This window comes from Coturnix japonica, chromosome 5, assembly GCF_054131305.1.
Source record: "Coturnix japonica strain WE chromosome 5, WE-NBRP24, whole genome shotgun sequence".
Taxonomy (NCBI): domain Eukaryota; kingdom Metazoa; phylum Chordata; class Aves; order Galliformes; family Phasianidae; genus Coturnix; species Coturnix japonica.
In genome coordinates, this window is record NC_140667.1 from 46,178,033 (window position 1) to 46,203,433 (window position 25,401).

The window sequence follows — 25,401 nt, forward strand, 5'->3', positions numbered from 1 at the left end:
TCTGTGATACTCATTGCAGTGACATCCAGTATGCATGACCTCTGCAGATCCGGTGTAAAGACAGTGTGGGTAGGTGTCCTGTTATGCCCTGTGCCCAGGCCAACCTTCTGTAGGCGATACTCTACTGCCTTCCTTCCGCATATTAGGTTTATCATTCCTTCCACTGCATTTGTCATTGATCTGATGCAGAGGAGTGTGTGCTGTGCAGCGGTGAGGAGAGCAGGCAGATCCACCATCTGTTTTCTGTGTGCACTGAAGGACAAGAGTCCTTTGGGCTCCTCACAAAGCCCAAGAGAGAGCACTTACTGATGGATACTTATCACATTAATACCCACTATAATACTCTGTGCTCACTTCTTACATTTTGTTGTTTAGTTCAATTTTAGGCTTCTGTATTTTACCATGTGTAATGGAAATGCTAATCTGAGGCCTGAACCAGTGATTGAGTATGTGGTGGGAAGGCAGGGCCAACCCAAGTGAGCCCAGGTGTGTGCAGTGCACCTGGGTACCCAGAAGTGGTGGATCCTGGCTCCACCCCTTCCCAGACCTCATTTAAGGGCTGACAGACAAAGCAAAGGTGTTTTGCTGGAGATCCCTGCCTACCTGAGGCCCTCTGAATGTAAGCAGTTTCTTTCCTTTATTTCTATGCCTATGGCTGCTGCATCTGAGCTAGTCTTCCCTTGCTGCAGCTTAGGAGCTCACTGCTCTGCTGTCATTGCTGCCCCTTCTTTCATGTTACACCATGGATTACTTGTAAATTCCCCAAACTTTTCTCTCTCAGACTTCAATTTTCCAGGCTCAGCATCTATCCAGGAGCAAGCATGGCTCCTTTCATCCTGAGAGATAGAGAAGCTTAAAAGAAATATTCAGTTTTACTCTTAAAAAAATAAAAAGAAAAAAAAAGAAAAAGAAGAAAATGAGTTTTATATCTTCTCAGAAAATAACTCTGCAACCAAGATATCCAGGGAGTAGAAGAAAACTTGTAATTGAAAAAGGACTTATTTAAGGTAATTGGTGGTGAGTGTCCCTGTAAGAGCTAGACTGTGTTCAACCTCCGGCCCAATGGATATCTCTGTTTTAATGTTTCATGGAGCCTTCCCAGGGCTCAGCAGAAGAGGGGGTGCCAAGTCCTAACCATGGTTCTGGCCACTTTTTTACAGTAGCTGTGTATATCTCTGTTCCTTCCTTTGCCCTCTCTGCTGCCTCCTCTGCCCTTGCCCAGAAAGACACTGAGCCAAAGGCCAACGGATGGGGCTGAGTGAGGTATGGGTTTCTTCAGCCCACTGTAAGAATAAGTTTGAGCAGAGCCACAGGCTTGGAAGCTGTCATGAATTCACTGCAGGAACCACTCCGGCACTGCCAGAGGACTTCAGCCAGCAGCAGAGGAGCACTAGCACAGCTGGAAGAGGTAACCTCAAAATGAGCCACAGCTGCTTGCTCTGAGTGCAGGGTGGGATGGCCAGCCCTTGATCCTGTGAATACTCTGGCAGCTGCTTTGCTTTATAACTGTGAGTGGGTCCAGGAACTTGTGGGGTTTGAAGCTCAATTGGTATGTATTTCTCTGCAGAACTGGGATTCTGTGATTGTACAGAGCATAGTTAGAAAAAGCCTCCATCAACTCATGTCAGAGCAAAATTTATCTGTACTGGAATTGTCAGGGGGGGAGAAGGGTTCTCTGTTCTGGTGTAAGCCCCTTGCTCTTCCCTGATATGTACTGAGAATGAGAGCAGACCCCTCCTTGGCTCTGTAACTCCCAGATCAGAGGTAATTCCTTGAGCCTGAGGGTGGCAGAAGAATGGGTGGTATGTGAAGGAAAAGGATTGATGCAATGCCCTGCGCTTCATATACTGGGATAAGAGCAACAGCTGTGGTATTTTTCTCCCCAGAGCTGACACCCAAAAGAATATCTCCAGGCTGCAGCACGAACAGGCATAGAGACATTCTCTTCCAATGGCTGTCCATTGCAGTGGGATGCCTGCAGACTTCACACCAGCAAACCTCACCAGCCCATGGCACCCAGTGCTGGGTAGAGAGCACCAGGAGACCACTGGCAGATCCTGTGCAGGGAATCTGAGGCATCATTTTGGGAGTATGTGCAGCTCTTGCAGCTTCTGATTCTCTCCCTGCTATCCTAGATTCAAGCTACCTATGGTTAACTGTGCTGCTGAGTGCTCAGAGGATGAATGAAACCAGCCCTGCTCTATCAGAGATGCTGAGAATACATTCCATGCACTTGCTGTGCAGGAAGCCTTTTTATTTCCCCCCCTTGGAAGCTCTTTGAAGCAAATTGTTCCCCAAGCTCCAGCAGCAGATTGCCCCAGGTGGCTGTGCCATGGGCTCTGAGAGCACCTTCCAGTGCACCCCAAAGGGCTCTGATCCCCCTCAACTCTCGACCTCCAGCTCTGCATCCCACGCACCAATGCTGGTGACACAATATTAAGTAACATAGGGTACAGTCTGCATAGGTCCTCACTACTGACTGGACATGGCTGAAAGGACTAAGAATTTTATACAGAGCAAATTCCATGGAGACAATCCCAAAGATTAAGAAGTCAAACTTTAAAGAAGCCATGAAAATTCTTCATTAAAGCTGTATATTTTAAGTGAGCAGCAGTTATGAAGACTAACAGAGCAATCTGCCCTCAGAGCATTGCCACTGCAAAATGCACTGTGTGGGACAGCAGTGTTACCAGCGCTATTTCCCAGACTCTGTAGTATAAACCAAGCGGATTTATTCCTGGCCCCATATCCAGCTGTGTTGCTCCAGCCCTCCTCTGTCCCGGCTCCTACCCGTGGCTGTGCCCGCAGTACTGCTCCCGCACAGCCTCAATCCTCTCCTCCGGCACAGATCCGTGGCTCAGCTCTTAAAAGCCGTTTCATAAATATTCCATGGCCTTTCAGCCTGGGTAATGTGCCTCTGTGACATTAAAGAGGAAACTCCGTGAAGGGGAGGGATGACAACAAATTTATCCACCAATAGCACACTCTTTTGGCACAAAAGCACATTCTTATCTTTACATCCCATAATGAGAAGGCAGAGACGGGACTGTTGCTGCAGCTCTCTGGGTGGGTAGCCGTGCCGTGGAAGAGCCGGGTGACTGTAAACCGTGAGATATTTTCCACCCCCCTCCTCCTCCTCCAGAAGAAGGACCCGTGCCGCTGTTTGCTCGCCGTGTTTTCCCAAGCCCCCGACGAGGAGCTTCTTGCACGATGTCTGACTGTGAGGGACTGCCTGTGGGTAAGAGCCAGATTTATATTTACCGCAGCGTCCCGTCGGCTGGCGCGTGGTCTCGGGTTGCAGAGCTCCATGCCAGCCCTTTGCTGCAGGGCGAGGAGAAGCCCCGGTGCAGGGTTTGGGTACTGCCAAAAGGTACAGGGTGAGGATGGGCAGAGTGGTGAGGGCTGCTGGCCCAAGCACCATCCTCAGGTGACAGCATGGTACAAGCCACCTCCAGCTCACATGGGAGCTTCTGGGGACAGGTCCTGCAGGACTTGTCATGGGGACACGTTGATAAACCCACAGCAACGGCAGGACCGCGGCAAGGGGAGATAAATGCAAAGGGTCTGTGTGCTGAGGGAAAATAGAAGTGTGCCTTGCTTTCAAAATAAGGGCCTGGCGTGTTGTGCCTGTCTGTTACTGTACATGGGGTTGTACATGTCAAAGCTGTCCGAGCAAGAGCAGGTTGGAACAAAGTAGGCTTCTCACTTGATTTTTTTTTTTTAACTTTGAGATGTCTTGTAAATACTCACTGTGCTGCCAGCATGGCAGGAAACTCTTGTCATAATGCTAGAGCTGCGCTCTGCCACGGCAGCTTCATAATAGAGGCGCGGGCTGTTGGAAATATATTTTGTTTTCTTTTATATTCCTGTGCCATGGAAAGTGTTTATCTTTTCATGTTATGTTGTATACATTTATATACAAGCAATATAACACAGTACTGGTGTTTCACTTTCTTTGCGGAGGTCGCGTGTCAGAAATGAGGTGGCTAAAACAGCACCACAGAGGGTGGCTGTGGCAGTGGTGTTGGTTTTCTTTGATCTTAGCTTCCATTTTGCACAGACAGTCCCAAGTCCAGAAATACGCAACTGGAGAAACATAAATTATGTATGTGCTGCAGAGTGAGCTGCGCCATGCACAATCTCCTGTGCCCTCACACAGCTCCTGCCACTGTCTAAAGGCAGGAAGGAGGAGGATGGGTTTTCCTTGCTCATCTTCTCAAGGGGCTGCTGTGTGCACCTGCAAGGCTTCCTTTCTTTGGTAGAGCTAGCTCTGATTGAGGGCCTGTCCTATTAGCTTGTGAAGCATACAGAGCTGTGGGTGGGATATTCCAGGATGACAGTGACAATATTTGGAATCTGATATTAATGATGAAACTGATATTGAGCACGCAAAGCATGCTGTGTGCAGGAGCTCCTGATGTCTCAATTACCTTTGCCAGTGTGGGCCCAGGAGGCTGCCTTCAGGAAAGTGCTGGTGGGTACAGGAGCAGCTTGCTAAAGAGACAAAAATCAACAGGGATGTGCAATGTGGATGCAGCTCAGAAGGATCCTGACACAGCAGGGGAAAGATTTGGTTTGTTTCTCCTTTCTCCTAGCCATCCTCCTGGCCCCATGGCTCACTCAGCACTAGAGGCAGGCTGGTGGCCCTTCTTGTTCCTTAGGAGCAGAGGTAATAACCTCAGGTTGCCCCAGGGGCAGTTCAGCTTGGATAGTGAGTGGTAATGCACTGGCACAGGTCGCCCAGGGAGGTTTGGCAGTCACCATCCCTTGAGGTGTTCACGAACTGCATAGATGAGGGACTAGTGGGCAAAGTAAGATGGGTTTGGGGTGGAGAAGGTGATCTTAGGTTTTTTCCAGCCTTAATGATTCTATGAGTCTGCAAGTTTTATGAGTCCTTCAGCTTCTGGCAACTGGCTCTTCACATCCAGGTACTTTGAAATCAAGAAATTCCCTTCACAGTTGTCTCCTTTAGAAGCTATTTCATAGTTTATGGATTTTCTACTGCTGAAGTTCTAAAAGGTGTTGCAAGAAAACCAGCATAAAACTTTCTAAAATAACGTTAGCATTCAGCCATACAGAAATGCCTCTTTGCTGAAGTAGTAGTAAGACTGGTGGTGTACTTCTAAAACCCTTATTTCTGAATTTGGCCAGGCAGCACAGCTGCGAGGAACTGTTTGTAGTGGCAAATGTCGTGAGCACTGCAATGTGGATCTCAAGGCCTGTTTACAACAACCTGGACAGCCACATGCAAGCATCTGTGCATATGCGTGCAACTATAAATAAGCTCAGCCGAAGCACGGTATTAGTGTCAAGTCTACAGGCTGCCTTGCCAGCCCCTCTGCAGCGGGTATGCCTAACAAACTGCCTTGAGAACTGGAGGCTGTAGTTACAGTAAATACATGCCAGGATTTTTACAGTGCTGTCGGCCTACACAGGAATGTAGTAAGAACAGCTGCGTAATTGTTCCCTCTGGGCTGCTGTCTGAGGGAACTCTCAATGTGATCTTTGAATTCAAATCGTTCAAAATCTTTGTGTTAAATAGCTGGATCTGGATGGCTCAATATACATACCTGTAATTATTAAACAGGAAGCTTTACTCTGTGAGTGATTCTGCAGCTTTCAGGGTAAAGGCAGTGGGTTTTTCAGTCCCTGGTTTATGTTTGATTGCAGCACTGATTTGGAATGGAAAACTGAACCTCGGATGAAAACCAAGTTTTATTTTGTCTTTTGAATGTAGCACAGGAGACATAAAATCCTAGCTGTCAGATTGCAGATGAAATGTAAGCAAGTGAGTCATTTTGGACTGAATTCCAACCAAAAAAGGCATTTGTGAGTGTTACTATCAAAGTGATCTATTGGTGAGCAGAAACCTGAAACTTACACTATCAATTTCCTGTTGTAACATGTGTAGATAAAACAGAAAGAAGCATCAGCCACACTCAGGACAGTGACACTCCTATTTCTTTCTCATTACCAATTATTGGTGTTCTGATGCTGTCCATTAGCTCTAGGTACATAGATTTTTCTGCCATTCCTACACGCAGATAAAAGAAAAGAACATCAATTATTTAAGTGCTTCCCCTTGTGTACATTAGTTCCCTCTTGTAAGGAGCTGCAGCTCGGTCTCTGTGTGACTGAAGAGCTTTTCATGCACCCAGCATTTTGATTAGGAATATATGAGTCACGAAGGTTCTGGTTCTTAATACAATCCTTTTGACTTCAGAAAAACCTCTGAAGTCAAGCAAAGGTTCTTAAAGTGCCCCTTCCCTGTTTACCCCTCAAGACTATGTCAGCCACAGGCTGGTTCTGAGTGGTGCAGCTGAATTTTTGTGGATAACATCACTGCTACAGAAGCATGGGGAATTCAGCCCTAGGAGTTGAAGAGTCTGTTGCTGGAGGGAGGGAAGCTCTTAGGTTACCAGGAATCTCTTACGTACATACATTCTGTTATATACAAAAATAGGGCTGAAAAGTGATGAGGCAGAATTAAGTCAGCTTGTTCTGTGGCAGGTGGTATTGAAATCTGACTGAATTCCCTTCAGATTTCTCCTAAATTTTGCTGGATTTGTGTCAATAAAGGAGGGAAAAAGACCTTTCAACTGAAGTGTGTTCCTGGCTCCTTGGCTAAATACTTCCTTTCAGAGCTAAAATTACATGTTTCAAACATGCCTTTAAGAGAGACTGAAACCAATTTGCTAAAATTGCTGTTTGCAGAATCAGGATATCCCTGAGCCCTGCAGTAATGTAGGTTTCCTGAGCCTCAGGCCTGTTCTGCAGTGTCATGGTGAGCTTGCTGAGCTCAGCAGTGCACCCACAGTGCTCTGTCCCTGTGCAGCCTCTGGAAAGTTCTCTGCAAGTGAGGCATTTTGATACAGCCCCATGATCTCAGATATCAAATGCAATAGGGGATCCATCAGGTGTTATCCCACTTGCACAGCATCCCCTATCTCGTGGTCTACTTAAGCCCAAGCTCTGCATGTAGCCGCTCACTCCCAAGCTGGGCTGGTGATGTGCAGATTCTCTGATTTCAAAGCAGTGAGGCTGCAGTGAGCCAGCTTTAGTTCCTTACCTGTATTCTTAGATCTTTTCTTGGAAAGAAAGAATAGAAGTGCTTTTTTGGACTGGGAGCAACCTGAGGACTCCCAAGCCTGTGCAGTAATTCTGATGTGCTGTGAAAAGGAGGGGGCTGGAGGGCTGACAGCAGCTCCGTTTCACTTGTGTGAGGTGCCACAGACCACAGATCTGACTCTTTGTTGTTGGAACCAAAGGGAAGAGCAGTCTGCTCTCTATTGTAGCCAGGCTTGATCTCAATGTGGACTTGGCTCAGCTCCCCTCAGCACACAGCTCTAGAGCTACACAGTATGGCTCCCTATGCATCCCTATTTAAATGTGGCAGGTGAGGTCTCTTTGCAGCATGTGTGCTGTCTGTTTTTGGGGCTCCAGGCAGAAGGTATTGCAGCTAGCAGAGACATTTTTGGAAGTCTAGGTTTGTGGAAATGTATTGTAATAATATCTAGAAGAGCAAATGAGGTTTTCCTATCCCTTCCCATCTGTTTTCTGAGGAGGATGGTGCTGAAGAAAGAGGCCGTCCAGTACAACTCTTGACAGTCCCAGCCTGTGACATTTAAAGTAGCTGAAGGTACCTAAAAATCAAAGGATATTTTTTTCTCTACCTCCCCACCGTGTACCACAACATCTGCAGCATTTCCAACATAGTCTGTGTTAAGCCATTGGTATTTAGGAGCCATAATTGCCTTTAACACTTGCTGTCTGAGGTCCTCCCTTGCTGCAGACCTGTTTCATGGTCCCTGTTTTAGATGGTGGGGCACATTTACCTCCTTTTGCAATTCAGGCTCCATGCAAAATGATGAGGTTCCCCCGGATGATTCCTTGCTTTTGTGAAATGAGAAAGAAATGCTGGGAGAGAGGAATGGGTTCCTGATGTTTTTAAGGCACTGTTTGGGGACCTGCTGATAGAGCCCAGGTTCATTTCCCTACAGGAGTCCTGTGTGGGAAGTGTTCTGCGTTACTCGTGCTTTGTGCCAGCATGATTGCTGAGGGAGATCTGTCTGTATTTGTACCTCATTCAAACTCACTTGATGTTTCATACTCCTCTGGCTGAAACATTCCCTAATATGACTTAGCAGAAGTCACTGCCCTGTGTGTGGTATTGTTCAGAGTTTATAGATGAGGCACTGAGGCTTGGCAAGATTAAACCAAAAGCAGTTCTGTCTGATGTGTGTCCGTAACTCAAGATGCTGAGGCACAGCACGATGCTTTGTATATTCAGTCCTCGTTTGAAGCTGTGAGAGCTGGGCATGTCTGTAAATCACGTCCCTGGTCCAGCACCAGGAGATGAGAAATGTTCTGCTGTGACCACTTGAGAAAAGCTTGGCTTCTGCAGCTGCTCTGTGGAGCAATGCTTCTCCCTTCCAGAGGAGCTCTGTGGTGAGAGGGAGGTGCAATCCAGTTCCTGGTAATTCTTTTCAGTCTGATCTAGCCTGAAATTGTCCTTAATCATCCTGGAATTACATCCTTCAATATCTCCGACAGGTGAAGCTGTGATCTTACAATAAACAGCTTTCTGGGAACACATTAGTCATAAAATATAAAAACCTTTATCACTTCATAACTAGATCTGTAGCAACAAATATACTTTCTCAGTTTGTTATAGTAGTAACTCAGTGCTTTATTAACTGTACTGATTGCCTCACACATCACAAGCTCTAGCACAAGCATCTTGTCCCTGGGACACCAATGCTGTCATTTTCTGCAGCTCCTATTGCCCATAACTGAGGCTTCCAAGTCAGTCTTCTTGCTACAATAGTCAGCTGCCCTTTACACACACATCTGACGTAGGCATGAGATTGCAATGTGTTTGTGCTGCAGGCATATGGGTCCCATCTGGAAAGGGTTTTGAGAAGGAAACGATTATTTCCTGCATCTATCATAAATTCCAAGTGGTATATTTAGGCACAGTGTTTGAAAACAGACAGCACGTTGATGAAACTGAAGTAATTTCACTGGGAAATTTCACCTAAAATGTTTGATTCATTGTAGTGCTGCCAACCCTTTGATGTTTGTCACGAGCCTTAAGTGTTGTTATAATCTTTTTTTCTGGTCAGGTTTCTTGAGTCGTGAGCTCTTGGGGGGTCAGCAGGATGTCTATGCACCATCCATTCTTACTCATTCAGCAACAAATGGTTGTCTTCTGTCACTGGAGTAGGGATTTTCTTTGTTGTTTGATAGATATTTTGTTATGATTTTTAAACATCTAAGTCACGGGGAGAAGCATCACATGGGAAGGAGTCAGAGAATGTGCAATGTCTGAGATATGGCAGACTGAGGCACACAGTGCTTGCATGTGTAGGCTGGAGAATAATATTTCTCCAAGAAAAAACTGCCTTTTTAGACACCAACCACATTTTTACGTGTTTTTGTTTTGAGTCATTTAATGAAAAAATTGAAAAACTCCAGGGAAAGTATTCAAACTGCTCTCAGCTTTTCACAAGGAGAGTGGTTGTTTTCTCAGCAAACTCTTCTCTTGCAATTACTTGGTTTCTTTAGACTTTTGGGGAGCCTCCCTGCACATAAAGTAGCTGAGCAGTCCCTTTTCTCTACTTTCTTACTTTCTGCCCACTCTGATGGTTTCTCCCATATACCAGGTAAGGATGCTACGACTGGAATGTGACTGATGACAGTTTCTGGTTAAGATGTAATGAGTCCCATCTCTATGAGAGCCTCGTTGCTCAGTCCCTTGAAGCTCATTTGTCCAAGGAGTAGATACAGGCTCAGAAATTGCCAGTTTCCAGGTGTTGGTTTTATTTTCTCACTCAGAAATGCATCTCAGTGTACAGTGCATGATTAGCGTTCGATTCCTTTCCCTAATGAAGTTCAGCATCTGGGCTGCTCTAGGTTGGTGCCAAATCTTTAAAGATTTCCTTGTTTTGAGGTGATTGCTCAATTGATGATCTGACTTGTGGAATTAAGCCTTATGCAGGGACAGAGGAGAACTGGAGGCAACAGAACAAATTAATGAGTTGATCTGAAGGTCCACCCCAGGGCAGCCCAACCCATCCAGGCAAATGTTTTTATCGTGATTCAGAGTGTTTGTTTTTTTGGGAATGAGCCTGACTGGTATTTGGGGTTGTTTGAAGCAAGGAGCCAGCAAATGGAGACCAGATTCTCTTGCTGCTGCTGCTCATTGCAGAGCTTTGCGACAGGCTGGGGGCCAACACAGGCCTGGTACACCTACAGACTTGGTCTTGTTCCTCTTGGAGCAGTTGCTCCTTACTTCAGCTGAACCCTAGCTCTCTTGTCACCATGGTTAAAGTGAGACAGGAACTCATGAGGACCCCATGAGGTCCTAAATACACAGTGTCCCTGCTGTGTTGTGTTGCTCATTAGGGAAATTCAGACTGAGATCTTTCTGTCCCTTCCTCGTGGTCTTTCCATCCCTGAACACCTGCTGCTGCCTTCCTTGCCCCATCCAGCAGCAGGTCTTGGAAAGCACCTTTGTTTTTATCCCCGATAAGGGGTAGGAATATCAGTCATTAGAATTTATGGGAGTAAAGTTTTTGTGACTGCACATTCATGATGAATATATGCAGAGGTCACTTTCTGCTTGAAGAAGAGATCACGAGATATTTCTTAGTGCTTTTTTTGAGGAAAATATCTTCAATTTTCACAGCTTTAATAAAAACTGCTTTCTGTAATTGTTATGCAATAAAGAGAGAATTCTACCAAGCATCTGGTGATGACCCAAACCACAACAGTGAAATATGAGCCACTTACTCATGTCTCTGAAGAGAATTACAGCCTTTAGCAGGGTTCATTTGAGGCATACTACTTAAGGTAATAGGGCAGGACAATCTCATTAAGACTTATTTCCACCCCATTTAAAGACAGATTCAGAAGTACAGCTCCAGCTGCACTGCTTACAGAAGAGAGAGGTGAACAGAAAAAACAGTCCATCACTCAATCTGCTGGGCCGTGAGAATGCAGTATCCAGCAAACACAGATTTTCAGCAAGCTTGGAAACTGAGGAAGTCAGAACGGACTTCTGTCCTTATTACATTGCGTATTATTTTTCCCCCCTGCTGGTTTTAAGAGATATTGCATCACTTTGGGAAGGGGTGGAGGTGGGGGGAGGAGACAGAACAATGGCCTCTGTTCTTCCCCGCATTCACTTGAGTTGCTTCAGAGATGAATTTTTGTCCATACTCATTTGGGAAATGCATGGCTAAGAATAAGTAAATTATCAAACATTTTGGTTTGTGTGGTAAGTTCCCTAAGTAGTCTGAGATGTTTTCATAGCTTCTAAAGCATCACATTTGTCCTCTCCTGGATAATGATAAGTGGAGACAATAATCACTCTAAGTGCTGCTGCTTGTTTCTGTTGGAGTGATTGTGGGTTATTCTGAAGAATTTATTTTCTCTGCTTCTTCATTATGAGAGAAGCTGAAGATCTTCCAACCATGGATAGGAGAATTCACTAGATAGCACAGGACAGCAAATGCAGCAACCCTCTAAATACACTGTCATGTCTTTTTTGTGAGAGGCAATGGATACGCTTGGATGCTTCAAATAGTAGAGCAAGGCTGCACCTACCAGAAGAGATCCTTGGTGACTATGGCTTGAAGCCCAGTGGCTTTTGGGATCAGGCTCCCTGTCACACACAGCCCTGCTCCAGCTCCTCTTACAGCAGGCAGCAGTGAGGCCTCTCTGGGGTTCAGCCTTCTAGGAAGGTGAGCTGCAGAGTGCACTGAGTAGAGCACTGAGAGGGATAGCATGAACAGCAGAGGACAGAATCCCCAGGATGTCTTTATGGTGCTTCTGCGTGGCAATATACCTGAGCCAGTCAGTGTTTGGACAGATTTCTTGCTTCGCTCCCCATTGTGCTCTCACCCTTCTCAGATCTGGATCGTGCTTTGTAATTTACTGAAACCACAGTGCACTGAGGCAAAGGCATTCTGCCCCCTCCCACATTTCCTAGCACAGGCTCAAATGGGAGGTAGATCCAGCATTGCTGCTCCGTGTGTCTTCAGTGGCAGTTGTTAATGCATAAACATGCACGATTGGCACTGCTGTGTAGGCCAAGACTAAAATCTGTGTGTTGGAAGAAAACCAAGGAATTGAGTAGAGAGAAAAATGGAGCTGGTGCTTCTAAGGACCGATCACCATAGTATCAAACCACTATTTACAAAACTTCTTTGTGGAGAATTTTCCATAAGTCCTTTCCTTCAGTTTCAGTTAAACTCAGCGTAGCCTCTGCTCTGGATTTAAACTTAGCTTTGAAAGGCCTGTAATCTAAACATGGAAACATTTAAGTCATGTGCTAAAACAAGAAAATGAAGTTGTGGATAAAGGTATACGGTACAACCCAGGGCACTGCAAGGGTTCTGTTGGAGCTGCATCCCTGACAGTCTGCTGAAGTACCTTGATGCAAGCACCAGAGGTGCACCCAGTGAGATACCTTCACACAAACCCCAAATATACAATCCCAGGATCACAAAGCTTGGACAAAGCAGATGAGGGTACAGCACGTCCCTGGTGTGCTGTCATAGCTGCATTTCCAGCTTTCACAGAGCATCCATACCCCATCCTCCATCCTAGGATGTCAGTGTGCTGCAGTCAAGAGGGAGCAGAATAAAATCCCATCTAGTTTTGGTGACTGTTGTGTGAAATACAGATCAGACCCTAATACCTAAGAGTGAGGATTTAATTGGGTATCCAGGTTTCATTCTGCTCTAATCTAGAATTATTAAGGAAATTTATATATTTAAATACAATGTTTAGCCTGACAGTGCCCCTTTGAAATGCTTTATATAAGCTCATTAGAAGCTTCTGTATGATCTCATATTCATTATAATTAGCAAATCTTAGTGGATCAGTCTCATAACAAGATATATTTTCAGTCCCGTTCCTCTTTTGTTCCTCCACCTCCTGCCTGTCGTAACCTAACCATAGCCACAATTAGATCCTTTCAGACATCAGCTTTTTGCTCTGATGGGTTCTAAAGAACAAATAAGAAAAAGAAAAGAAATAGAAAATTAACCACTGAGAAATCAAGAGACTCTTAGAATAAGCGCCTCACCAGTGTCAGGACTAGTAGCAATGCCAGTGGCATTAATGGCACTAAGGCACTTAATTCCAATATGATTCAGAATCATTTGTAGCTATCGGCTTATTCTGAGTAAATCCTCTTCCTCCCAGCTCTTTTGTTTGCCATCCCTTGACAAGCCACACTGAATGTCAATTAACTTGTAAGGTATGTGAAGGAACGATACATTTTCATTGGTATTTGGAGATTCATGCATGCAGATGCTATTGTAGAAATACTAACAGTGAATAGTATTAATAGCTAATGAATCTAATCTTTTATTATTATTTTTATTTTGAGACCTTGCTTTGATATAAAATATACACAATGAAAGGGAAAGCCCTATTTTGAGATTGTTCCATTCAGCAACATTTCTGGCCCAGTTAGCCCCAACCACAGCCTGGATCTCACTGCTTGGCTGGAATTCAGCCTGAGGTCCTTGTTTGTAAGTGAAACAAGGGCTGCTAAAGCCCAAAGGGCTCCTGTGATCTCCAGAGGGAGCAGAGGTTGGGTATCTGAGTCTCAAACTTCATAAGCATTGGGCTTCCTATGCACTGTCCAGTTCAAGACCCACGTGCCAAACTTTCTACTCATGTGTACCAACAGATGCCTGAGTGCTGGCAGAATGGAGACTGTGGTTGTGTTTATCCTACCACAGCCTCAGAGGGCCCAAATCCTCTTGCAGTGGGGATCTGAACTGTCAGGTTATAAGGGGACATAGTGAGTAAGGGCTACTTTCTGGCATCCCACTGCCACATGTACATATGGTTTGGTCACCTGTCACCTTCTTTCTGTTGAAAAGAATCAGGAGAGTAATACAACTGAATCAGGAGAGTAATACAACTAGCAGCTGCCTCTGCTACGCTGCAGAAAACTGCATCCTGCACTTCTTTGTCTAAGAGATAAGAGCTAGTCACAGTACGGCTGGAGAGGGCTCTGCGTTGGGGTCTTGTGAGCAGACCAAGTAGAGCAGCATTTAGGATGCAATGCAGAAATCAGTGCTGGCTCTTCAGCATCTTCCCTTTTCCCCAGCAGTTCTGTGTGTCCATGCAGGGGAGAGGCTTGGTCCTCTGCCAGGTTCCAGTCCTTCTCAGTGCACCTGCATGGTTCACATCAGTGCTTCTGCCCTGCATGCGCAATAGCTGAAAAAAAATTTTGCTGTTGTAGAGCTGCTATAGGTTTATTTATTTATCTATTCATTCATTCTGGAAAGGGAGAAAATAATGGTGTCTACAAAGTTTGCTTACTGGCTTAAAAACTGTACAGTAATGCACCCAATCACTACCATCTTTGGGAAGAACTATTGCAAAAACCGCCAGTAATCAGCTAATTTTCATTTACATTAAAATTGTCACACAAGGTTCAGAAATCTGGGCTTACAGAGTCCATCTTGGAGACCTGAGAAAGAAAGTTACCTGTCTATTAGGGGCCCATTCAGCAGCATTTAACAGCCTAGGTTTAATGGTCCAATGCATAAACATTTTCTAGTTTTGTTCTTTCCTATTTGAATTGCTGGCCCCAGCTGAGTTTCTATTTCTTTTCCTAGCTTATGTCCTTTCACCCTAATGCACTCCAGTGGCCAGACTGCTGCCCTGGCATGTGGAAATCAATCCCAGAGTGCTTCTTGCAGACCCTAAGTGTCCACCCTGCAAGCCCTGAGCAGTGCTGTGTGCCACTGCCAGAAGCAGAGATCACCACTTGCTCGATGCACTGAGCTAGTTTGCTATCCTGTCTGAAAACATTCACCATAAATCTGCCTCATTACATGTTCAAATTTTTTCCTGGATTTCAGTGAGCTTAGCTTGGATTTACTGGGTTAAGTTCTCATTCCTAAAACCTCAAGTTCTCATCTATTATTTTTCTTCTAAATACTTTGATCCAAACAGGCTTCAACTAATGAGTGTATCTTAGTCTTGTTGTGTCTGGCACAAATGTAATCTTTATGGCATGTAGTGTTTGAACTGGAAAACAGGATTGATACCTACTTCCACTGCCTCTCCAGGAATGTATTTAGGACACAGGCTGGAGATTAATGCCTTGGCTGATAGTAAGGAGCATTAGGAGCAGGACAGAGATAGGGTCAGATTACATAAAAAGAGAAACACTTGATGTAGAATCCAGTGTTGTGAAGAAGAGAGCAGAGTATCTAACTCACTGATGTCTCAAAGCTGTTCCATCTGAGATGAAGCCAGCAACAACTTAAAGACTAAGGTCTGTGTTCAGTTATGCTAGCTGCAATCTTGCACTAGTTGGTTGCAGAATATGTAGAGAGGGGGATAAATACTCTCTGTAACCCTGGCTGCCAAAGAAAATGCAGGAGATATTTTCAGCTGCTTACTCATTCAGGGGGAGCTGCAGCACATAGCCTTGCTGTGATTTTTGGCTGCTGGGAGCCAGCAGCTTTTCACCGCTAGCTTGGAAATGTGTACGTCCAACTCTTGAGGGAAAACATGGATACATCAAAAGTTCCCTGATGTTGCCTTGTTAATGAGTTGTGTGCAGTCTGAGCATGTACAGTACGGCTTGTGAATGTTCTTTTGGAAAGGAAAGTGATTGGGGAAACTTTTACAAATGAGAAAACAAACAGGCTGGCATCTCCTGTTTTGCTCCAATAAGCGTGCTCAGTATTGTGTGCAGATCTGCTACAGAAATCACAAGCCTTGTCAGAAGCAAGGGCATTTCATAATACAGACTGTGTCTGCAGAGGAAAGAAAGGAGGCTGCCAAATAATGTTTGTGAATCTATCAATAAAATACTTTTCTGCAACAAAGAAACAAAAATAGGCAAAGAATCTGACTACGTGGCTTGTCTGAACTGAGGAGACCAGGCATGCAGTCTGTACGCAAAGGACTTCATTATCATTCCTCAGTTATTCTAGCAAACCCTAAAGACTTTCCAAAATGACCCTTAACCACAAAAATTAAAAACATTTTCATTCTATTATTTACCACTGAGCCCTTCTTCTATAGGGGAAAAATATCTAACATGAGAATCTATTAGGAGCAATGGAAGGTGTCTCTAGTCCTGGTGTTGCAGGTCTATCCCTGCTTCATAGCCTTAACTTTTACTTTTGTACAGACAATGGAGGCGAAGGCTGCCACCTGTTCTCTCAATACTGTACTGCTGCAACCACCCAAGTTGCCCATTTCATGGTCAAAATGCCTCTCAACAAGCTGAGTTATATGTTCATAAATGGACACTGGCACTACCAGAAGCCCCAGTTTCATTTTCTCCCAATCCATGTGTAATGGAAATGCTAAGCCATGGCTTGAACCAGTGATGAAGCACCTGGTGTAGGCAGGGTCAACCCAGGAGCCCAGGTGCATGCAGTGCACCTGATTGACCAGATCTCATTTAAGGGCTGGGAGAAGAAGCAAGGGTGTTTTGCTGGGAATCCCTGCCTACCTGAGGCCTTCTGAAGGTAAGTAGTTTCTTTCCTTTATTTCTGTGCCTACGGCTGTTGCGTTTGAGCAAATCCTCCCTTGCTGCAGCCTAGGAGCTTGCTGCTCTGCTCGCAGTGCTGTGCTTTCCATCACGTTACATCATGGCAGTTTACAGCACTGAGATTAAAGTCCTGGGCAGCGTATTGAGCATGCATGTTTTTGGGATGGGAAGTTAAATCACATGAGGGCTTCTTTCATGGAATTGGATGTACCTTGGGAAGCCATCTGGTCCAATTATTTATTACTTGCCTAAATTAGAGCAACACAGAGATGTCTGCCAATGAAATTTGACACACTCTTGTTTCTGTGGTAGCAAATCCAGCTTAAGAAAGAGACAGTTCCTTATGTTTTTGTTTTGTCATGTTTTTGTTTTTAAAATGCTGTATACTCCAAGAGTATTAATAGATAGTGAAAGTTTACTCATGACATTTCTAGAGCACGAAGAAGTTATGCTTGAGTCTTGCTGCTATGAAAGGAGATAGAGTGCCCTAAAACATTTAGCTAAAGAAGATATAACCCATAGGATAACAGACTGAGTAAGGCTGGAGATGTACACAAGCTGGTATAGATGATACTGAGCCAGAGAACAGACTGTTTAGATAGAGGCCCTTATGGGCCCTCCACACCAGCAAGTGAATCAATGAGAGCGTAACTGTCTGCTTCTAGTTTCATTTGGCTTTTACCCCAAGAAATATTTGTGAAGCACTACCCATATAAAAATAATAGCACTATTATTAATTAATATTTATTTTTATCATTATATTCAATGTTTGGTAGCAATGGGCTGTAATCCCTATATGGTTTGAGACAGCACTGCATTAACTGTTATATAAGAAAAACGAAGATGGCTCCAGTAACAGCACTTAACAATTTTCTCTATCACTTTGACTATTCACCTTGAATGAAAAGTGCTCTTACGCACCACTGAAGCACAACTCCAGGCACTCAGCAATGCTGAGATGCTGCAAGATGTAACACTTCTGAGCACAGTCACACTCCAGCACATGCTGCCAGGACCAGGCCTGGTTCAGCTCATTGCCTGTAGCACTCATCTGCCCTGTGGCTCAAGGCATGGAGCTGAGCCATTCCAGCTGCCTTCCAGTTTTGCATGATTACCAAGCATATCTTACATTAAATTCCTTGTGTGAAATTGGTGGTAAAATATACGCAGGCTTAAGCTTGTTCCATAAGCTTTTATGGGCTCCCAGAAGTGTGTGCTCACCTTGTGGTGGGGACTCGGAGGTTGTAAATTAAGGGGTGATGCTCAAATCCAGCAGATCAGCATAAAGCCCTCAGGGTGTTATTCTTGCTGCAGTTACAAGTAAAGGCTACTAGGAGCAGAAAGGGGAATAGGCTGCCATGCAGGGAATAGAAATGTTTCTCCTCAGTTGTTTGTGCAGGTATTGCAGACAGAGATAAATTGCTGTTGCTGCAAAGCACCCAGTGACAAATTGATCCCCATCTATGTCTCCAGCTGCCTGGAGTATTTCCCTATGGGAGACAGTGGTGGGGCTCCACTGTGGTCATTTTAAGTTAATTTAAGTCTCCTTGTGTGACCTTTGCTTATACTCCTAGGCATTGCTCACACAGCCTCACTGATGCCAATGCCAATAAGAGTATGGCCAGGATGATCTCAAAGGCTGTTAGAGGCTGTAGTCTGGAATCAAAAGCCTCTTTCTGAGCTCTTCCCATCAAGCTCAAATGCTGTGACTCACTTCACCTCATGTGGAACTGGCTGCTTAGAAAAACCAATGCTGCCATCCTTTTACCACATTTAGGAGATCACAGTGTTCGCATACACAAAGCATTACTCACTGAAGCTGATTCCATTAATGCTGAAGACACAGCTTGTCCTTACTCTCTCCAAGCTGCAGAGAAGGCTTCTTTATGAGAAGTCTGTGGCTGCAGTTCAAATGCACAGCATTTCCTAGTAGGAATATTTCACAGTGAGGCAATAGTATTATGAAGAGTTTGCATGGCATCACCATATGCTTTATTTCTTCTTCTGCTAGATCCTCCTTAGAATAGATATTTTGTACAGCTATGAAGAATATAAAAACCAATTGTTGCTGTTATTGATTTCTGCAAAACCAGTTACTTAGGAAATAGAGAAGAAATCCCATGCTGAGTTGTACAACACGATCATACTATCACTGCAAAATGACAACACTTAGTCAATCCAAAGTGAAAGCTGAACAGATTTTCCTCTGACAATTTTCTGTCTGAACCTGCTTCTATGCAAACACAGGCTCAATCTGGACTGAACTAAATCAACTATATTATCTTGCAACAAGATATTATCCCAGGTCTTTGTGTTCCCAAAGATATAACTAAGCTGTAATTGTTTAGTCTGGAGAGGAGGAGTCTCAGGGAAGATATTAACCTGAAAGGAGGTTGTAGGGAGACGGAGGTCAGCCTGTTCTCCTGAGATAGGATGAGAGGTAATGGCCTTAAGTTGCACCAGGGAAGTTCGGGTTAGATGTAAGGAAAAAACTATTCTTAGAAAGAATGGCGAGGTATTGGCAGAGGCTGCTCAGGGAGGTGTTAAAGAGCTATGGAGATGTGGCACTGAGGGGCACAGTCAGAGGTCATGGTGTAGATGGGTTGGACTGGATAATCTTGGTTTTTTCCTTAATGATTCTACAATTCTTTATCTAGTCCTTAGTTATCTCTTTATATGTTCTTGAGCATAAGTAACCTGCTTCTCACAGCTGAATCAGATTTATCAGATCACCTCCTGTTTAAATTGGGCATGTTTCAGGATAGTTTAGTGGATAGAAAAAGTACTCCTCCAGGTGGTGTCCATTCTGTGGTATGAATGGCTTGGCAGATCCAACACAAGCCCTTCAAACCACAGATTGTTTTATTACTGGATATGTGCTATCCCTCTCCAGTGACCTTGCTGTCCTAAGCAGGTTCTTATGACATCACCTTAATGCCGTGGCTTAAAAACAGCTTAATTAATTTAGTGTCTATGCATCGCTGTCTGCTGCCACTGTAACCTTCACATAAATAAAAAGAAGATAAGGCACCAGCTGCTTCTCATGCAGAACCCTATGGGTCCCGGCCACAGCCCTCCAGGGCCCCCTCTGAGGAACATGAAGTCCATCCCTGAGGAGCCGGCCCCGGCAGAGCACAGCGGAGCACCAGACTTCTGTGCAGGTTGCTCATTTCTTTCATTACTTAGCTCCGCATTGCCAGTGACATGAGGATTACACTGTGTTTTATAACAGCTGGGATCTTACCTCCATCTACAGAGTAATTAATTTTCCTTAAGTGTGACGGTGCCTTGGTGTTAAGCAGTAAGTAGATAGGGTTACTGTAATGATGTTTTATGTGGTCTGGGTGTGATGTTGTAAGATAACATCTGTTTCTGTATTGTCCTGTTTTAAATATACCTGTGGCAAGAAAAAAAACTTTCTGACTTAATATTGAGATCTGAACTTGCTGACTTGTTTATTTAGGACTAATGCATTCACAGTGATTGTTTTAGTGTGAATTTAGAACAGAAAATGGCTTTCCTTTTGCTTCAGTGCAATCTGGAATGAGGACAGGTGGCAGTAACACAAAAACACAACTAAACCCACTGTAATGCCGTTAATGGTTTAACTTACTTTAATAAGAAGGGATTTGTTGCTTACCAGCTTGAGATTATAAATAACTACTTTCCTTCAGTAAGGAGAAAAACAAGATCTATACTCAAATGCCTGATTTTAAATTTACTTAATTTTCCCAAGTAGGAGGCTTTCAGGCCTTCTTTTTATGTTACTCATCAGCCAATAAAAGAAATCTCCATCCAGAGATCTAGCCAAGAAAATCCAGGATTGGAGCTCCAGCCGACATTAATCTGTGCAGATTAAATAGCTGTATTGTCTTTCTGCTGCATTACGCAGCTTGGTGCATACTCCAAAAACAAAAACAGATTTTTAAATAGAAGAATGCATTTCAGTTCTACACAGACTTCCCCAGAAACCCCAGATTTCCTCTCCTAGCAGTGCCCAGGGCTGCTGCTTGCACATGGTGCTGGCTTTGGGGTCTGTAGTGTGATCTTGGGGAAGCGCCTTTGGTTCTTCCTGTGTGCTGCCAAATGCCTTCAGCAGCCATTCAGAAAGCTGCCCCAGCTTGGCCATTGGTATCACAGCAGCAAATACTATAATATGAATCATGCGTGTTTCAAGGCTAGGCTTTGCAGAGCAAAAACTGGTACAAAAAATTCCTCTGACAGCCCTGTTGCTGATTCATACAGTGCACAACTTGTTAAATGGGAGCAGCTGAGACAGCCCTTTTAGGTGAGATGCATTTGGAGCTGGCTGCTTTGGTCAGCAGGAGCTTTGCAAATGTGTTCTTTGCTCTTGTGGGACAGAGTGAAGATGGAGAATAGCTGTCATTGAACCATGGTACAAGCCAAGTGTAAGGCTGTGGCAGACATCCAGGGGCTGCTAGAGAAATAGAAGTACAGTGAAATCTCTAATGCCATCTGAAAGTATCAAACTTGGAGGCTGAATGCCAGAGTTTGTTGAACAGTGGATATTTTCTCTATTATAGAAATTAAGTTTGAAATGTTCTTGGTCTGTGTGTTACCCACGGTGTCTAATAGACTGAATGAGGAACCAATCCATCCTCATGGGATCCTATTGATTGGAAACAGATGGTTATTACTTTTAATCATACTGCTGGAGTCCCAGTTGCCCAGCATGTGTGGGAAGTGAATCCCCAGTGTGCCAGACACCTGAGAGCTGGGGACATGGCCCTGGGCAGATACCAAGAGCTGTGAAGGGAGCAGCCACTATTGGTTCATCCTGCGTGTGTTTTGGTATTAGCACTGAGTCCTGTGGGTGCTGCACACTTCTTTGGCTTTTACTGTATGTTGATCTTCACTCCCATCCCCCACCCTGCCCGTGTCACCCTCAAATGTTTTTCTATCTTCTAAAAGCAGATTAACCAGCTGCTCATGCTCTTGGACACTGACTCTGGGATATATACTCCAGACCTAAGGGTCTGTCTCACCTTTGTATTTACCCCTTTGGCAGCTCTGTGCTCAGAATGAAGGAATTTTGTCAACTCAGCTTCCTGGGACATATATTCTGTTTTTGCAAGAGGGATCCTGTTTATCTCCTGATAAACACCTCATGCTGCATCTCTTCCCTGTAACACACGGCTGGAGGTGGTGCTGTCATGGGGAGATGCAGTGCATGTCTATGCTATTGCTTTGGACCCATACCATCCTCCAGGATGTTGCTGGGCATTTTGAGATGACAGTAGGATGGTGGGTTGGAACCTCTGAAAATGGCAAACTGAGCCACAGTTGGAGCTCCCACTTCTTACAGTGGACAAAGTGAGGAGCCGATTTGTTCCTAATTTGGTGTAAATATTAGTTAAAATATGTATATGAAAGTGACCATGAGGACTTCACATACTTGCATAGAGTCTGAGTGTAGGACAAACCTCAAGTGAAGTGAGCTAACCTCTCCCATATGCAGCACTAAAAGTGCACCAAGGACACAACACACTGAATAAATACATCCATTATTGTGTTTGCAATCTAGTAAAAAGAACTCGGTAAACCTCTGAATAGCATCAAGTGTATCCAAACTAGATGATAAAGAGATTGTCCGAGGCTATGTGTATTTCAGGATGCCTGTTAATCTGGTTTTAAAGCACACAGACAGAGCTGATTGCTGATGAAATCAACAGCCCCTTTTAACTATCAGATCATCAGTGAACAACTGAAGTATCATGGGCAGGACAAAGCCTGGGCTTGACCACCATTGCTTTTCTTGCTGTTGTTCCCCAAGTTCCTGCAGCTTCAGGTCAACTGGACTTGTAGAGCAGCAATTACTATAAATACATGTCTTCCCTCATAAATTATTTCTGAAACACATATTTTAAGTAGGACAATGAAGATATATGAACTAGAGAGGCTATTGTAAGTGGTGGTGGGGAGTTTTTTTTTATGAAGTGACTTGGATTTGAATGTCAGGTATTTTTATGAGGCTACTCACTGCAGCACCACCCATGTGCCCAAATCGGTAGCGATAAGCCTGATCTACTGTTTACAAGGAAAACTCATATTAAGGTAACTGAAATAAAGCTTTCTATATTCAGGAGGGATCTGAATTTTCTTTTTCTTTTTGCCTGGAAATTATAGTGTTCAGTATAACAGGAAATTACTGAGGGAAGTATATTTTTTTTTATCACTTCTTCCTCTAATGGCTGAATATGGTTGTCAGAAATGAGCAGTGAGAAACATGTTCATTTTATAGCCTGGAAACAGTCTTGTGTTGGAGCATTTCTCAGAATTTTTCCTCAGATCCATGTGCCAAAGTAAGATACTAAAACTGTCTTTCTTTTATCTTTTTATATGTTATGGGCTTAATTTGACTGCTTTTTCTTAACCACATTTCCTGTTGTTTTCGTTGTCCTTTTAAAACACAGATAATACCATGTAGGAGAACTCCATGGTTCATTTATTTACTATTTTTGGCTGATGAAATCCACATCATAATTTCTAGCCTGATGAGTACTTGTATATAGAGGTGCCACTATTGTATTTCTGCTGCTGTACCAGCCCTATCTCATAAACTTTCTCATCCGACTGCATCTTCTGCACTCAAGTGACACTTAGAATTCAAGCTTCTTATATACACTATAGTCTGACACCCCATGTCATTTTGTAGCATCTTTTCTTAGTAGTTTAATTCAACAGCATTTGATTAAGTTACTAATAGGGATCAGCCAGCTTGAGAGTGCAAGCTGGAAATCCCTGTACTACAAAGTTTCAGTCTGGGCTCCTGTCCAAGGGTGCACATCTATGTAACCCCTAGTGAATGGGGCCACACTGTCAGCCTATGTGAGCCCCCTGCCTTCAACTCCTCCATCACACAAAATGAGAAGGGTTAATTTATCAGAGAACATCCTCTCTAGGACTTGAGGTTTCACTGATACTACAAAATCTTGGCCACGAAACCCTGATTCAGGCAGAACTATGGATGGGAAGACCCCGTTACAGCTAAAATACTTTCTCTCCCAATAACTGGAAAATCTGCTACATGTTCCGTATTGAATGCAGCCTTCTATGCAGTAAGGCTTTAATGATCTCACTGTTGCCAAGATTTGCTTCCAATTCACAGTGGAACATTTTTATCATGCCTATTAGGTAATGCACATGATTTTTGGGCACAAGTTCCCTTATTCAATGCCCTCAGACTGGATCTTACCAATGTCACAGATGTCCATTTTCTATAAATTCAATTAACAGTGCTCTGGAAGCCGTTGTTTTGTTCAGTGCATCCTTGATTTGCATGCATTTGCTATATCTGGTCATTACCTTTTAACAGAAAACTTTTTGTCTAATTAATTGTTCTTTAAAAAGAAAATTCTGATCCAAACTGAAGAAAGATCATTCACTGTTGGCCAGTTTTTACTCTTCCATGTTGCAATACTTAATAATTATTTCTAATGAGATAGTTCACATTTTGTCTGGTCAAACTAGGGAATTTTAAAGTTTACGAATCTTTCAAGTGCTGCTTGATCTATCAGTCATTAATCATTTCATATTTTCCAAGGACCAGGAAAATTATTACAGGGCCATAGTAAATTCATTTGACTCCAAATCAGTTTCATGGAAGTCTTGCCCTGACCAAAGACACAAAACCAATGGATGGCTGTAGTCTAGGCTGACTGTCCATTCAATCCTCAAAGAAATGATTCCAATAGTGCACGGTCCTGTTGGGATGGGATCCAGAGGGAGGAGGTCGTTGGTCACTTCAGAGCTGCAGTCACTATTTCAGGCTTCCATTGCCAATTCTGTTTAGTGGCTCCTTCAGTCAATTCTGTTCTCTTGCAGTTTTTCACAGAATTGCCTAAGAAACAGCCCTGAGCTAACCAGAAGATTAATGATGTGGCCTAATTGGTTTTGCCATCCTTAGAGATGATGGGCCAAATTAATCTCCGTTAGAGCTCCATTAATCTTTATGGATTTATACCCGAGATTAATTTGTCCCCATGATACTCATCACTCGCTGTGTGGGCTGTGGAAAATCACTCACCTATGCGTGTGGATTTTCTCTTCCAGCTGGAAAACATGGGAAATAACTCTGAGTTCAGGGAAAATAAATGTTTCAAGTGCTGCTAGGATTTGTTAAAATGGATGACTCTTTTAGACAAAATGCACATTTAATTCTGAATGTTAGTTTCAGTTTGTGCTTCTTCTCTTGCCTTTCACTGAATCTTGGATAGAAATGTTTTTCCCAAGGGGTGCAGACGTGCCTAGTATTTATTCTGAGTGATGTCTTGGCACTGTCCTGCTGGGTGGGATTTTATGTGCTGATTATCCCGGGCCCAGGGTGTCACCCTTCAAGTTTTAAGGATTCACTCGTGCACACACAGGGGCAGGACTTGGCCTTTTGCAATTCTGCTTTGTTCAGGCCAATTTCCACAGCTGTTCCTCAGTGAGAATCTCACTGAGAATAGCAGGAGTTTTGCTTAAGTCAGGATTATAGGATTAATCCCTCTATCTCCGCTCATGTTTATTTTGGCAGCCACTTAGGTGGGTGATCTCCGGAGCTTCCAGCTCAGGTTCTCTCCCTTCTGCTCAGAGAAACACGTTGAAATGTGCCTCTTACAGATTAAAGCAGCAATTGCATTTGGCAGGAAGCTCCTGTGTTTGCAGGAAAATGTTCTGGTAATGTCACCAATTAGATAAAACCGGGACTTCACACAGATAATAGGAAAGAATCTGCAGATATGCATTGCAGCTATTTATTATAGCGGAGACTCGTGCTAGAGGTGAATAACAAGCAATCCATCAGCTAGGCGATAAAAAGTACACTTGAATTTTACAACCCATTCCCTTCT

At 43.9% G+C, this 25,401-nt stretch overlaps 1 protein-coding gene across 12 annotated transcripts in view; it reads left to right on the forward strand.

Moving 5' to 3' along the window:
* The first annotated feature begins 2,798 nt into the window (after positions 1–2,798).
* Positions 2,799–25,401, forward strand: part of EML1 (EMAP like 1) — a 110,708-nt gene continuing 88,105 nt past the window's right edge. For 7 of the 12 annotated variants that reach the window (XM_085550547.1, XM_085550548.1, XM_085550549.1 and 4 more), the window contains exon 1: positions 19,575–19,707. In XM_085550547.1, the coding sequence (XP_085406673.1) occupies positions 19,590–19,707 (118 nt within the window). In that variant the 5' untranslated portion in view covers positions 19,575–19,589. Of the gene's footprint in view, positions 3,239–19,574; positions 19,708–25,401 lie in introns of those variants that run through there. The other 5 variants (XM_015865509.3, XM_085550555.1, XM_085550558.1 and 2 more) reach the window with 3 other exon arrangements.